At 37.8% G+C, this 15,955-nt stretch overlaps 1 protein-coding gene across 11 annotated transcripts in view; it reads right to left on the reverse strand.

Moving 5' to 3' along the window:
- CDIN1 (CDAN1 interacting nuclease 1) overlaps positions 1-15,955 on the reverse strand; it is a 275,506-nt gene that overhangs the window by 138,778 nt on the left and 120,773 nt on the right. The window contains exon 11 of one of the 11 annotated variants that reach the window (XM_045450098.1): positions 15,229-15,683. The exons of the other annotated variants lie outside the window; for them this stretch is intronic. Coding sequence (XP_045306054.1) covers positions 15,608-15,683 — 76 coding nt within the window. The 3' untranslated portion in view covers positions 15,229-15,607. Of the gene's footprint in view, positions 1-15,228; positions 15,684-15,955 lie in introns of those variants that run through there. 11 annotated transcript variants of the gene reach the window in all.

Below are 15,955 nucleotides of genomic sequence, written 5' to 3' on the forward strand. Positions count from 1 at the left end.
CTTTAACTGCTGACGGCTTTTATCAGATCTAACCTTTTCAAGCTTCTATTAGAGTGCTAACATTTTCAACTTTGACACATGTGCAGTTTACAAATTCTGCAGCTGATTAACTCTGGACAGAAGCTCACTGGCATCATTGTCTTCAAGTTGGGTGAAAGCCTTAGGGTCTCAAAAACTCAGACACTTACATTACAGTACAAAAATCTCAATTAGAGTGAGGGGCTGGGCTCCTAGAGTCGCTAAGCGATTGTTTTCTGTTGGGAAACAAACACCAGTAAGACTTCATTTTTTATGAAACAGATGACCTAGTAAATACTAAGAATTAAAAAAAAAAAAAAAAAGGATTCAGAAAATCCCTGGATGGTGAGGGTTAATTTCTAATCAAGGACACTGTTTTACCTTAATCAAAAATCAAAAAATATTTTTCAAAAAATAATTGCTATGCTTCAGTTCTGACCTGGTCAAAACAAAGAAAACCCAAGATTAATACATTCATGGGGTGAGGAGTATGACCACAAATAAAACATAATTCAAGTGAGGCTGTTATAATGATGAAGCCATTGCAAAGTGAATTTTGTGGAGAGATAAATGAATCAAACTAAAATATACAGTTTTACTCTCCTGCAAATATCAACATTCTATGTTAACGTTTGTTTTGGATAATTCAACAGATCAAAATCAATTCATTTGAAAAAGAAAAAATGAAAACTTCCCTTATTCTTCCTACCTTTAAAACAGTTGTGTTGAAATTATGCAGACAAAGCATGTAAAAAAGCTAATGCAATTTCTGTGCCAGCTACTGGTAAAACACCAAATCTCCATAGGATGTATTTTATGCGTAAGTTGGAATGAACTACTTATTACCAACGTGAAACATTCTAAACATGTATCACAAGATGAAACTTTAAAATAATCAAAATATTTGCCTGTTATTAATGGAGAAATAAATAAGGCAAATATGTGTAAGGTGACATCTTTATTTACAACGCAGAGAAGATCGAGGCTTGACAATATTTTTAATTTTAATGGTCCTAATTTCTCAGTAGAAGAGTCAAATACAACAGTCGAACTTGACAGTCCGAGGGTTTTGATGATTAACACAAGATTGTGTGAGTAGATAGCATGTGTACATCAAACTAATTACATAAATAGCACACACATAAACACATCTGAGTAGATGTGAGTTTGTTAAGAAAGACATCATAGAAACGTCTTTAGAAAATATAATTGACACGGACCTTGAAATAAAGCTGACATTGAAAAAAAAAAAATGCTGTCTTTGGCAATAATAGCCCGACAGAACAAATCCTGATACTGGTTGTTTGACCACCAGAAGCTTGCTACTTCAAATAGTATTAGTTTTGATAAGAACTACCGGCCATCAAGCCTAAATAATAAAACCTACAGAGACAGACTAATGGCACTAAAGTAAAAACGTTCACAGGCAGCCTCCCTGCGGCAGATTGCCTCTTGTTGATAAATGACAAATCTTAGAAAAATAGTGGGGGAAGGATAACTTTTCTAGCATCCAAACCCACATAGTCTCATAATGTCACCATCTAAGGCCTATCCATGACAAATTAAAAACTTCTTTATTTCACTAATAATGTCACTCATCACAGGAGCTGGGCAGTTACACTTTGACAATTCAGATGTAAATCCTGGGTTGCCTATGAGTATTCATGACAAAGGCATATTTATCATTTAAAACAAAAGGACATGACTTCTTGGTGTTCATATCAAAGACCAGTGATGGATGAGGCCATGCTAATCAAAAGACAGACTAGAAAGAACACAGATGTTTGCTACTTTGATTAAGAAAAGCCTATTCCCTCCCTTAAAACTTCCCCAATATGTCCATTTCAAATGGTTTTAAATACATAATTTTAAATAGATATCTAAGAGTTTAAAATTTCCAGCTATAGCTTCTACAGTACATTTTTTTTTCCCAGCCTCAAATTACAGAAGCAAAAAAAGATCAATCTACCAAAGAGTAATATAGTAACTCCTCAGATGTAACCCGAAGAGGGAGTTCCACAATTGGTATTATCCTTCTCAATTATTATTTTCAATCGGGGAAATGAAGAGAAAGAAAGTCTATCATCCCAAACTTTTATAAATAGCACAACTGTGAGTTGGAATCAATGTAAGGCCAGCAAGGGTTAAGACACTTTTGCCATCTTTGTTTCTGACTAGTATGTCTTTGTTGTTTCGAATGCTCTTCAAGTTAAAAAGCATTTAAAAATAGCTGCTGTCCGTATTTTATTAAGGTTTACTTGAAACCTTAAACAATTAATTCTAGTGATTTTAGCCTTTATCACCATTTTGGATGAGGCAGCCCAAAAATAAGTGTGTCGTTAAGGAAAAAAAAAAAAAAGATATTTAGGGCTGGGGCTATTGACAGCACTTCTTCCCATTCCACTGATGAAGAGCTATCATCAGGATTGGCTAATAGAAATCCAATTTACAAGGCCCTGCTCATTTGAGTGCCTTTCGAGATGCACAGGATTGGTAACCCTTCAGACCTGCAAACAAATGTCTGTTCTTCCAGGGCAGAACTATTTTAATGTGGTTCCTGGAAAGTCATCACTGCTAGGTCACCTTGAAGATGTGGATGACAGGGGTAGGGGTGGAGAGAGCCTACCTGGTAACCGATCTGTGTCCTGCCGATTTTCCTTGCTGTTTTCCAATCCCAGTGAAGCACACTTGTTGTTGATAAGCTTTTATGAGAGTGGTATATGACAAAAAAACACAACACAACACAATACAAAGCCATCTAAGGGGGAGGAACGACTCACGCATGAAGAGAATACTTGGATAGTCTGGTGCTACCAGGTGAAATGCTAGGCAGGCAGCAGTTTCCCCTTCTGGTAGGATCATCTTCCTCTCACAGCGAAGGGCACATCAAAAGCACATGGTCACTCGGTGTACCTACATCACCTATGCTTCTTGTCTGGAAATTCTGTGCCACATTAAATGTGCCACTGGCGTTAGGCCAGCTGGGGCATTCATTCCATTTTACACAACTGAGTTACATCCATATGTTTACCAGGGCTGACTTTTCACCAGCTATAGTAATTATTATATGTCCTACTTACAATGGGGATGTCCACCTTTTTAAGTATATACCTGCTTCTTACAGAGGGAATTAAGGGTTGACTGTTTCACAGGACTTAACGCTCAATATATTAAGAGGTATTTATGGAATAACAAAAACCTTTCACCTTTTGGCCCTTTTATGAAAAATTTACTCAATGCCTAATATATTTAATATTCAGTAGCATGTGAGAATAATTTTTATGCAACTCTGATAGTTAGAAAGATAGATAACTCAATTATTAGATCATCTATCAAAATATTCAGATGTATAAGAGGCTACTAAAAAGATTGATGACTGAGAAAGTCCACTGATTCTCTAGCCATCATATTCATGCATTTGGCCAGACAACATTTTTCGCTGCCTTCACAAGCAAGCTTCATTACCCATCACTCCACTGAAAAGAGTTTATTATGAGGCTGCCATCTTGGCAAGACTATTATTTAGATGATAAATGCTGAGGGGGGAAAAAAGTGTGTCTACTTTTTTTTTTTTTTTTTTAAGAAAAAAGATGAGGTTTTCTGACAGATAAAACAAACAGCATCTACATTTCTAATTAACTTAAATTTGGCAGATACAAATATAGGTCAGTTAAAGCTATGATGTTATCTTCTGTCTGAATTTTACCCTTAATTTGTAAAATGTAAATTAACTAATTAGAAGAAAAACAGCATGATTAGTGACAAAATGCTTCAGCTGGGTCTTTGCTTCCTGACATTTATGATCAACTATAATGAATTATTGCTTTTTAAAATAATTGATAAAATATTTTTTTTTCCTCACCACAATGAAAAAAAAATTACTAAGAATTTATAAAAGAAGTCCAGGAGCCTGGAAAAACAACAGAACTTTGTGGTACTTTCTGAGGAAAAGATGCATACAGAATGCCATAATATTAGAAATAACTGGGTTAATTTATTCCTGCGTACGTACCTAGGGGTGAATTAGGAGGAAAGAAGTGTGCAGACGTTAAGTCACTAATAAACCCGGTAAAAAGACTGTCAAAACTTAACCCTTTCCCTATCATTTCAAAGGGATTCGCTGTGTCCTCAAGCAATTAGTGAGAGTAATGTCTGTGTGTGTGTGTGTGTGTGTGTGTGTGTGTGTGTGTGTGCATGCGTGCACATGGGTGTGCATGTACCTGCATGCTGGATTGGGGGGGTCAAATGTTACATGGAGAATAGTTAGAAAAGAGAAAAGGATTTGGCTACTTGAGTTTCAGCAGGAAAACCTGTCACTGTTAACCAGAATTAATCCATGTAATAGTTAAGGGGAAGGAGGTTTTCAACTATTCCTATGTAGATGAAGACTCCACAGGGAGAAGTACATCTGCAATGTCAGATACAGGTGTCAATGAAAACTTACATAAAATCCTGGGAGGTAAGGTCTGTGGAGGTGGCCAAGCTTTGGCGTATGGAGTGTGTGTGACCAGGCCCTGGGCAGGCAGAGTAGGATCTGAGCTGTCAGTTCTCATAGCACACAAACTTAGAGGTCTAAGCTGAGTAAGGAATACCAGGAAATTGGAGCTGAAGCCTGTGGAATCCTAGAAAGGAGCTAAAAGTGCTTTGTCATTACTGGGCATTGGTTTCCAGTGACATGACAACATTCGAAATGGCAGAGAAAATAGAGAAATAATTCAAACAAAGATGTATGATGATGCTCAGAGTGCTACTGGAGAGACAGGTATGATGCAAACTAGGTGAATAAACAACGAAGTACTTCAAAATTCAGTCCTGATTTTAGGTTATGGACCTAAAGATATGGACCTCGGACAGAAGTATCTTAATTTTCGGTTAGCAGACAGTTATCACATTTGGAAACAATTTGACTAAAATACTGGGATAGTTCTTTTCATCCAATATTATGGCAAATACATAAAACCTTCCACAATTTGCAGAGTGCGGTTTAAATGCCAGGAGGATATTATTATACTTGTTTTATATTTACTAGTTGTGGAGACAGCAAGAAAACGTTTCCGGATAGCCATTCCCGATGAAAAGTAGTTAGCTTGTTACTCTTGTATTTTAGAAATTCATTAATGGTAAACAGTTTTTCTTTCCATCCTCATCCCCATACCACCATCATGCTGCATTAAGAAATAATATGGGTAAGTAGTCAAAGCTCCATTTCACAGTATATAAACCTAACACGGAGCATATTTATACATCACAGAAAATTCTCTTGACAGCTCTCTGGCCTCCACCTAACTGCAACCTCTTGACACATGATATTACCTATGAGGCGACTACTTCAAAAGCTACCTGAGATTCACCTCCACGTACATTCATTTTGCACTTGGGAGGGAGTCCTCAAACATTCAAACTCCAATCAATGGTTTCTATCACAAAGATAAAGACAGACTGTAAAACATTTACAGCATAGAGACCTCCTCATTGGTTTGGTGTGTTTCAAGCATGAACAATCTCCATTCACGTTTATCATTTTGAAAAACGCATTTAATTTCTTTGAATTAAAAGCATTAATAGCTCCAACTAAGATGTTTGGCTTGATGGTAACGGGAGAAGAGCGACTAGAGAAATTTGAAAAGCAATCATTTATATACATTTCAATATTGAAATACTTCTGTATTTCTGAAGGCAGCATTTCACATTCATCTGTGGGGGAGGAGAAGGGCAGCGAGAGAAGGCAGTGAGTGTCAGGTACCCTGACCAAACCTGGGTCCTTGGTACTGCAGGAAGGTCAGATCTTTTCAGCATTGTCTTGGTGTGTCAAAATATCTCAACAAACATCACACCACAGGAAGAAGAATGAGCTCTCAGTTCTTTATACCAATGGAGCTCTGGACGTAGGGTATGCATGAATGGTTTTCCCAGCTGTTTGACAAATGCAGCTCCCAAGGTTTCTTTCAAGTGTGATCGATCGTTAAAAGCCCTAGGTTTTTACATTTTTGCACACAACTTTCTTAACCCATATGACTCGTGATGGAAACTGATGTCAGGTTAACTATCAATACTCCAAATAATCAGATTCAAGGCAACTAAAGTTACCATATAAATGGTTAAATGCAAGAGATGAAGGTTGGGAGTCCATAAATTTAGAAACATTTTATTCACTAGAAGAGTGATAACTTACTGTTCATCAATTCTCTAAGCTTTATTATGGATGTCATTATATCACAGTTGTCTTCTTTCTTTACCTGCCCAGGCATTTCTCTACACTCCTCCGTGAAAACCCACTGTGGCTATTTACTGTGGGGGATCCCCAAATCCTATCTATCTCCAATCCATCACTTGAATCAATCCACAACCCAGTTGCCTCTGGACATCTCTGAACATCATAACTGAAGTTATTGCTAACCTGGATTATTTTCCACTCTCAATTCTTTAACAGCATCGTTATTCTCCACGCCACCAATATCAAAGCCTCAAAGTTATCTTTGTAGCATACCTCCCAATACAACATTTAGTTACTTGCCGAATTCTGTAAATTCTGTCTTTATCATCTCTGTAAGTCTGCACAGTCTCCTTCCATTCCCACCCACTGTTATAATTTGGGAATTAATGGATTATTTCAATAGGGACAACTGTGTTAGCAATTGTGTTTCCACCCCCAACTGCTTGTTTCTGTCTACTCTAAGCAATGCTACCTAGAGCATCCATCCTAAAGTTACATCCTTATCACGCTACACTTCTATTAAAAAAATCTCCCCTGGTTTTCCAGCTTTGTGACCTGTGTGCACTTAAACTCTCTGCCTCACTTTCCTCTTATGAAATGGAGATAAAATACTATTATCTTCCTCATAGGATTGTTATGCAGGTTAAAGTGGATAATACACTCAAGTGCTTAAGCCAGTGCCTCGAACATAGATGGTGCTCAGTGTTCGCTATCTTTGTGATCCCGGTACATGTTTTGTTTCCCTATTAGATTAAATTAAACTCCTTGAAGGCAAGGTGAGGTTTTGTTTATCTTTGTGTGCTCTGAATGTATGAAATGTTGTCTCTTTATAAAGGAACTCAATACAGATCTACTGAACTTTGTCATATATCTGTGCTACTACTGACGGACCATTTTGCCAGAATGTTGCATTAGGAGTATTTAGTGGTAAAAATATTCATTTTACATTAAAATAATGAGAGACAGCTGGAACTGATCGAAATTTTGGTCCAGTGCCAAGTCAGTATGGTTTTACACACCTGGCCTATGCACATAACCAACAACTTCATTTTCGCCAGCTTCGTAATCAATACAGAGTGCTATGAAAGTATTAGTGCTGAAGCTATCTGGGATGACAACGATAGACTCATATCTACATAAGCTGATGAGCTTTATGAATTAAAAAAAAAAACTCTTTTTGCTAAATAAAGAAATTTTGCATTAATTTTGAATTTATGATCACTTGGAATGAGCTATGAGGGATGCTATACGACTAAATTTAAAATGTGTAGGTGGTGGTGGTTAGCAAAGCTGCTAGAGATAAAAGGGAAGAAAATGGCAAAGAGGAATATATAAGAACTACAAAGGGGTTAACAAGATTGTTAACTTGATGGCAGAATCCCTGTGAGAAAATAAGGGTGAACAAAATGGTAAATATCTAGATGTTAGTGATTCAGGTAGGAAAGGGAGCAAAACAAGAGAATGGAATTCATAAATCATAAGTAGGCTAAGAATGTAAAGGAGAAAGCAAGAACACATAAGAGAATCTAAATTGCTTGTGTTAAATGGAATAAATGGATAAATGGAATTCATACTAGGAGTTTAGTTTTTACGAGAATACGACTTCCAGGGTCACTTGGAAATGAGAAGGAAAGGATGTTTACCATTGCTATTATGTATCCACATATGACTGTGTTTTATGAGAAGAGTATGAGACATGCAAATTATATTCATGGCTCATTTTCCATATTCCACGTGTGGGCGATGAGAATGAGCAAGGGCAAACTAGGGCAACACAGCCTCATCACCTATAAGTCACCCATCCCAGGAGATTCTTGAATGATACCAAATTGCAAAAGATGCTCAGAAATGGGAACCTGTATCTCTTCAATGCAGAGGGAGAGAAGAGCAAGAGAAAAGGCATAACTTCTGTGAACAGGGCTCTACCTCAGCAAAAGACGGCCAGCTCTATGTCTATCCAAATGGCAGCAGAAGCCCTTGGTAAGTACTAATGGAAGATAATTGAAGAAAGGTGCCTTCTAAAAACCATACACTTATTATCCGATCTTTGGCCTTGACCATACTAATGCCTTTCCCTTTGTTGGGCAAAAAGCAGTGACTGAAAATTCCATTTCAACTCTAAGGATCCTGGGAGAGAGAGACCTAGAAGTCTGTGAGAGAGAGAGAGAGAGAGAGAGAGAGAGAGAGAGCACAAAAGAAAAACCTGAAGGTGTGCACAATCCTCTCCCATAAATTATTCTATTCACAGTTGATGCTTAAGAAAATGTTTATGATAAAAATGAAATCTGTAACTTAAATAGCAAATAAGATCACAAGGTTAACACTGAACAAGACAAACTGTTTACAGTATGTTAAACTATGTGTTAAAAGCTATAATTGAGAGACATCTACTTGGAGCCAAGTGGGGCTATAGGGACTGGATTTATTCTCCTGCTGGAAAGAAAGAAACAAACAAACAAAATAGATGATGACAGATATCAAGCAATGAGGGACAATGATCCCTGAGTGATGGGAAACAAAAAAGGTAAGTCCTTTGCCCCAGCCTATTTCCTGGAGAGAGTTTTCAGACTGCAGTGCGAGGACGAAGAACTTCGGTGAGGGTGAAGAACCTAGGTGAGGCTCAGTGGGTCTGAGTTGAGGAGACGGAACTGGAAGCATGGGAAGACCAGGCAGCTGGAGTCTGTAGGACATAATACCAGCAGAAGACAGCTGCACAGAGAGAGAATTCCAGAGACTATCTCTGGGTCTCCCTTGAGTATACACAGAATACTGATCAGGGCATGTATGACTTGAACAATACTATCACCAATTTGACCTAACTGCCACTTACAGAACAGTCCACTCACAACAGAACAAACTTCCAAGTGTGCATGAAACACTTGGCAAGATAACCACAGTCTAGGCCATCAAACAAATCTCAATACATTTAAAAGGATGCAAGTTTGTGTCTGACCTCAATGGAATTACGTTAGAGACCAATAACAGGAAGATATGTGAAAAATTTCCCAATATTTAGCATACATCTAAATAGCCTGGGAATCAGAGAAGACATGAAAAAGAAAAATTAGAAAGTATTTGGAACAAACTAAATATGAAAACCCAACATATAAAATTTTGTGGAATATGCAGTTCTTTGAGGTAAATTTACAGCATTAAATTGCCTGTCTTAGAAAAAAGAATGGTTTCAAGTTAATAAACGCGGTCTTCCACCTTAAGAAACTAGAAAAAGAAGAGAAACTGAAACTCTTTTAAGTAAAAGAAAAAATACAGAGAGAAGTAATCAATGAAAGGGAAAAAGGAAAATAGAAAAAAAATCAATAAAAGTAAAAATTGGGTTTTTCAGAAGACCATAAAATTGATAAATCTCTAGGAAGACTGATCTGGAGAGAAGATACAATTACCAATATCAGGAATGAAAAAGTTGACATCACTACAAATTCTACAGTTATTAAAAGAAAAAGGGAATATTCTGAATAAGCTTATCCCAACACATTGTACAACTTAGATGAAATGAACACATTGTTTTGAAAGATGCAAAGTACCAAAGTTCATTCAAAAAACAAAGGAACAAAAAAACCAGCCTGAATCATCCCTACATCTATTAAACAAGCCAATTTTGTAGTTAAAAAACCTTCCAACCACAACAATAACAAATAGGCACAGATGGTTTGACTGGGAAATTCGGCCTAACAGTCAAGACAGAAATAATAACAAATCTGCACAAACTTTTTCAGAAAATTGAAGAGGAAAGGATACTTTCTAACTCACACTATGAGCCAGCATTATTCTAATACCAAAACCAGACAAAGACTTTAACAAGAAAAATAAGCCCTAGACCAATATCACTCATAAATGTGTAAGTGAAAAAATTCTTGATACATCTTCAACAAATCAAATCCAACAAGATATAAAAAAGGATATTTTTATCCTTTCTTGTTGTTTCACGACCAAGTGGAATTTAACCTAGGAATGCAAGGTTGGTGTAACATTCAGGAATCAATCACTGTAATTAACCATTTTAAACAGATTAAAAAAGATCCATATGACCATCTTAAAAAATAACCATATGATCACCTTACTTGATGCAGAAAAGCATTTTATGAAATCCAACATCCATTTTTGATAAAATCTCTTAGCAAGCTAGGAATAGTAAAGGAGTTTCCTCAACCTGATAAAGAAAATCTACGAAAACGGACAGCTAACATTATCCTTAATGGTGGAAGGCTGAATGACTTTCCCCCAAGATCAGGAGCAAGGCGATGTATGCTCTCTATCTGTATGCTCTCTATCACTAGTTACCTCTGTATAGGTGATTCTAGCCAGTACAGTTTTAAAAAAGCACCCAAATTGAAAAAAGTGTAATTGTCTTTATGTACAAATGACATGGATGTATACGTAGAAAATCCTCTGGAATCTACCAAAAAAGTAAAGTATTAGAATGACTTTTACAAAGTTGGAGGATGTAAGATCAACATACAAGATCAACTTCCATTTTAATTGGGAGATTGAAATGAAAACTACCACTTTTAATAGAATCAAGCAATATGAAATACATACGGTTCAATCTAATGAAAATGTGAGAGATTTGTACACTGAAAACTATAGGGCATTTTTGAGAAAAATATTAAGAGACCTAAATAAATGGGAGAGATACGATGATTATTGATCAGAAGACTCAATATACTTAAGATATAACTTCTTCCCAAATGGACCTCTGAATTCGGTGTAATCTCAATCAGAATCCCAGTAGACTTTTTTAGGGAAGATTTATAAGCTGATTCTAAAATTTATACGGTAATGCAAAGGACACAGAATAGACAAAAATAACTTTGAAAATGAAAAATAAAATTGGAGGACTTACACAGGTTCCAAAATATAATGCTTTAGTAATGAAGATAGTATAGAATTGGTATAGGCAAACTGATCAATGGAACAAAACAGAGAATTAGAAAAAGGTCAACATATAAATGATTAATTGATTTCTGACAAAGGTGCAATGGCTGTTTGGTTGAAAATGCATAGTCTTTACAATAAAAAGGTTCTGAAACAATTAGATATCCATACGCTAGAAAACAAACTTTGAGGGGCGCCTGGGTGGCACGGTCGGTTAAGCGTCCGACTTCAGCCAGGTCACGATCTCGCGGTCCGTGAGTTCGAGTCCCGCGTCGGGCTCTGGGCTGATGGCTCAGAGCCTGGAGCCTGTTTCCGATTCTGTGTCTCCCTCTCTCTCTGCCCCTCCCCCGTTCATGCTCTGTCTCTCTCTGTCCCCCAAAAAATAAATAAACGTTGAAAAAAAAAAATTAAAAAAAAAAAAACAAACTTTGATCCATGTGTCATGCCATATATAAAAATTAACTGAAAATGGATGCTAATTAAATCTAAAAATAAATCTTTTAGAAGAAAGAGGAAGAGCTTTGCGATTTTTTATTTTTTCAAAAGATTTTTTTTTTAATTTTATGTATTCTCTTCATCCAATGTGGGACTCGAACTTACAACCCCGAGATCAAGAGTTACATGCACCACCAGCTGAGCCAGCCAGACATCCCTGTGAGTTCTTTAGATCTTTGAATCTTTAAAATTTTCTAGATATAACATCAAAGGCGTAGTCCATAAAAGAAAAATTGTTAAACTGGACTTTATTAAAATTAAATTGAAAGCCACTGTTAAGAGAATGAAAAGACAAGCCCCAGAGCAGGAGACAATACTTCATATCTGATCACACATCTGATAAAAGACTCATACCCAGATTATTATTTTTAAACTACCAAAACACAATAAGGAAACAACTTGAACAATTAGCCAAAGACTTGAACAGACATTTCCCCAAAGAAGAAAGGTAGCAAATAAGGATGCAGAAAGATTTTCAACATTACTCATTATAGTAATGCAAATTAAGGTCACACTGAGGCACTACCACAAAACTCTTTTTTTTTTTTTTTTTTATTATTATTTTTGGGACAGAGAGAGACAGAGCATGAACGGGGGAGGGGCAGAGAGAGAGGGAGACACAGAATCTGAAACAGGCTCCAGGCTCTGAGCCATCAGCCCAGAGCCCGACGCGGGGCTCGAACTCACGGACCGTGAGATCGTGACCTGGCCGAAGTCGGATGCTTAACCGACTGCGCCACCCAGGCGCCCCACCACAAAACTCTTAAGACAGCCCAAAGTTAAAAAGACTGAACACACCAAGTGGTGAGGAACTTGAGGAATGCCCGAAACTATTATTTTGCAAACAGGTAAAAACATATACTTACTGTATGTCCTAGCCATTTAATTCGTAGGTATTTGGCTAAGAGACGTGAAACTACACAAATATTTTTACATGACTATTTAAAGGAGCTTTATTACTAATAGCAAGAAATAGAAACAACTTAAATGTCAAGTCAATAGGTGAATGGACAAACAGTCGTATAGCTATGCAAGTGAATACTTCTCAGCAAAAAAAAAAAAAAAAAAAAAAAAGGCCCGACAGAGAGTACACGCTATGATTCCATTTACAGAAAACACTAGAAAATGCAAAATAATGTATAGTGAAGAAGTCAGATTAGTGTTTGCCTGGGTGCAGAGAGAAGTGAAGGAGTTGAGAAAGAGGATTCTCAAGGGCACATGGAACTTTTGGGGTGGTAGGTATGCTTAGTATCCACACCTTGGTGGTAATTTTATGAATGTATATACACGTGTGTCAAAACTTGTCAAATTGTATACTTTCAATATATGCAGTTTATAATGTCGACTGTATCTCCATAAAGCTATTTTTAAAACTTATTTATTAAAATAGACTTACTTTTTATGTGCAACCAACTACAATTCAGAAACACAAAACAAAACATGAACTCCATTTAAAACAAAAACCTGTATTTCTTATCAAATGTTCCACAGTCCACTTCTCTTTGGATTCAGACTGGTTTTTAGACAGTTCAGTCAGAATTTGTGAATCTGAACCATATACAAAATGATTTCACTGATTCAGCGGGCTTCAAATCCAGTAACTTAGGGGTTAATTATATTCTGGGTGTACTAGTATATGTGACAGGCTTTTATTTCTTTATTTATTAAAAAAATTTTTTTAATGTTTCGTTTTGAGAGAGAGAGAGAGAGAGAGAGAGAGGGCATGTGAGTGGGGGGAGGGGCAGAGAGAGAGGGAGACACAGAACTGAAGCCGGCTCTCGCGAACTGAAGCCGCGTCGGGCTCTCTGCTGTTTCAGCACAGAGCCCGACGCGGACCTTGAACACACAAACCGTAAGATCATGACCTGAGCCGAAGTTGGACCTGAACTAAATGAGCCACCCAGGCACCCCTGACAGGCTTTCATAATAATCCTACAGATACATGCTTTGAATACAGAATAAGGGCTCTTGAGAAAGCAATGGAGAACATGTGGCCCATTTTTCTCTAACCTCATGAAGGTAAATAATCTAAACCACATATGCCAGAGAGCTTTTCAGTTCAGCTCTGCAAACCCATTAACTGACTGAGTAAAGTAGCCTTTACTAACAGATTTATCACCACCACTGACAGGAAACTGCCTGGTGGAGCAGAAAGCACCCAGGTGTGAATTCAGAGGGGGATGTGGATTCAGGTGCTGTCCCTGTGGTTTACTGCCTCAGGCCTTACCATAAGCCCTACTATAAGTGCCACAAAAGCAGGTTGGGTCCTTACTGACTGACATAGTGCCTGTGAAACACTTGCTGACCTGAACTTTATTTCTTATTTATTTATTTATTTATTTATTTACTTACTTACTTACTTACTTATTTAAATGTTTATTTATTTTTGAGAGAAAGGAGAGAGCGTGAGTGGAGGGTAAGAGAGAGAAAGTGAGACAGAGAATCTGAAGTAGGCTCCAGGCACAGAGCCTGACGTGGGGCTCGAACCCACAAACTGTGAGATCATGACCTGAGCTGAAGTTGGAGGCCTAACCGACTGAGCCACCCAGGCGCCCCGAACCTTTATTTCTTAAAGCTTTATTTTTCTTATCAAGACCGTTTGAAAGCAGACAGGCTACGAATGCGAGGGCTGGCTGGCAAATCAAGGCTAGGTAAAGAACTTACCATAAGTGTTGCATGTAGATTAGCATGATCGCCTCAAGTTTTTCAAAGAAAAGAAAAACTCTCAAGTCTAGGTTCTACCCAGCATCACTTAAATCAGTTCTCCAGGGAGAAGGCCCACATCAGTATTTTACTTTTTAAAAAAATTTTTAAACATTTATTTATTTTTGGTAGACAGAGTGAAAGCAGGGGAGGGGCGAGAGAGAGAGGGAGACAGAATCTGAAGCAGGCTTCAGGCTCTGAGCTCCAAGCTGTCGGCACAGAGCCTGACGCGGGGCTCGAACCCATGAAGCGCAGGATCATGACCTGGGCCGAAGTTGGATGCTTAACCAACTGAGCCACCCAGGTGTCCTGGCCCACATCAGTATTTTAAAATGCCCCTCATGTGATTTCAATACACGGTGACACTTGAGAATCTCTGACCTAGATCCTTGAGCCATTTTAGCATCAGTTTCAACCTGTTCTCCAATATTCTAGAATGAATCTCAGAAATGGATTCTGTATTCTTGGGCTCCTGACTCTATCCATGCTCCTGAGTCACTCCCTATTGGCAGCGTCTCTATTAGGCTTCCCTCACTCTCTCTGGATGATCATAATAGTTGTGTTTCCATCCTTGGAATGACCACCCAATCATTTGCTTGTGAGTTTGGTGTGGGGTAACTTTTCTGAACCATATGTGACTCATACTAATTTTATCATAGTGGGTCAGCAGGAGGAGTCATCCTTTCAACAATTTTTTGGTACCCTGATTTTGGAAAACTGGTCAATATGCTCTCTCTATACACTGCCCACCCGCCAACACCCCCCCCCCCAAAAAAAATCTTGTGCATGCTTGAAGACAGTAACCAGAAAGATATCTTTCTGAGAAACCATAATTCATTGATATTTCCTTATATATCTATTTTCTTTCTCTTTATTCCTTCAACCCATTCCAGTTTTTTTTAAACAACTGTCTCTTTATTGCAAGTATCACTTGAAAAGCCTAAGAAACATTTCTATTTCTCATTCAGTTTTGTATTAAGTCAACACTGAAAAACAACAACAGCAGAAAATATGTATTCCTTGGTGGGGGAAAATTCTTGCATTTCCCTCTCCAAATGCAGAAAAAGAGGTGACGAGAGAAATCATTCTTATAAAAGTCCTATATACACGGCAGACACATCTTTCGTCCTTTTGAAACATTTCAAGGTTTCTCCAGCTAATAACAGTGTCAAGTATTTGTGTGGAACAACGGAACATCAATATCTCACGACCATCCCCACTATGAGAGTTGGAAAAGCAAATTATTATATTTTACCTTTAGAGGAGCCCGCTTCAGTGCTTTTGCTAATTATTAGTCGATCTGTCTCTTGTCGCTGATGGACTACTTGTTAGTATACGGCAGGAGTGCCTTCCGAGGCTGCTGTAATTGAAGGTTTACAAGAGCTTCTGCGGCTGAGGCACATCCAACTTAAGACAGATGTGCTCAGCCTTGTTTTTAACAGGACTGAAATAACTGGAAATCGGTGATTTGGCTAATTGCAGGCTTCCTGGAAGTATCTCAATACAGGAAAAACTTTAGCCCTCCTCTGAAAAGTACCTTCCTTTAAGTCTAACGGTGGGCAGCCCCATTCAAAATGCCTCACCTCTCAAGGTAGCACAGACCAGAGAAAGCAACAGCTAAACCATAGACTA

This window comes from Leopardus geoffroyi, chromosome B3 (genome assembly GCF_018350155.1).
Source record: "Leopardus geoffroyi isolate Oge1 chromosome B3, O.geoffroyi_Oge1_pat1.0, whole genome shotgun sequence".
NCBI lineage: Eukaryota > Metazoa > Chordata > Mammalia > Carnivora > Felidae > Leopardus > Leopardus geoffroyi.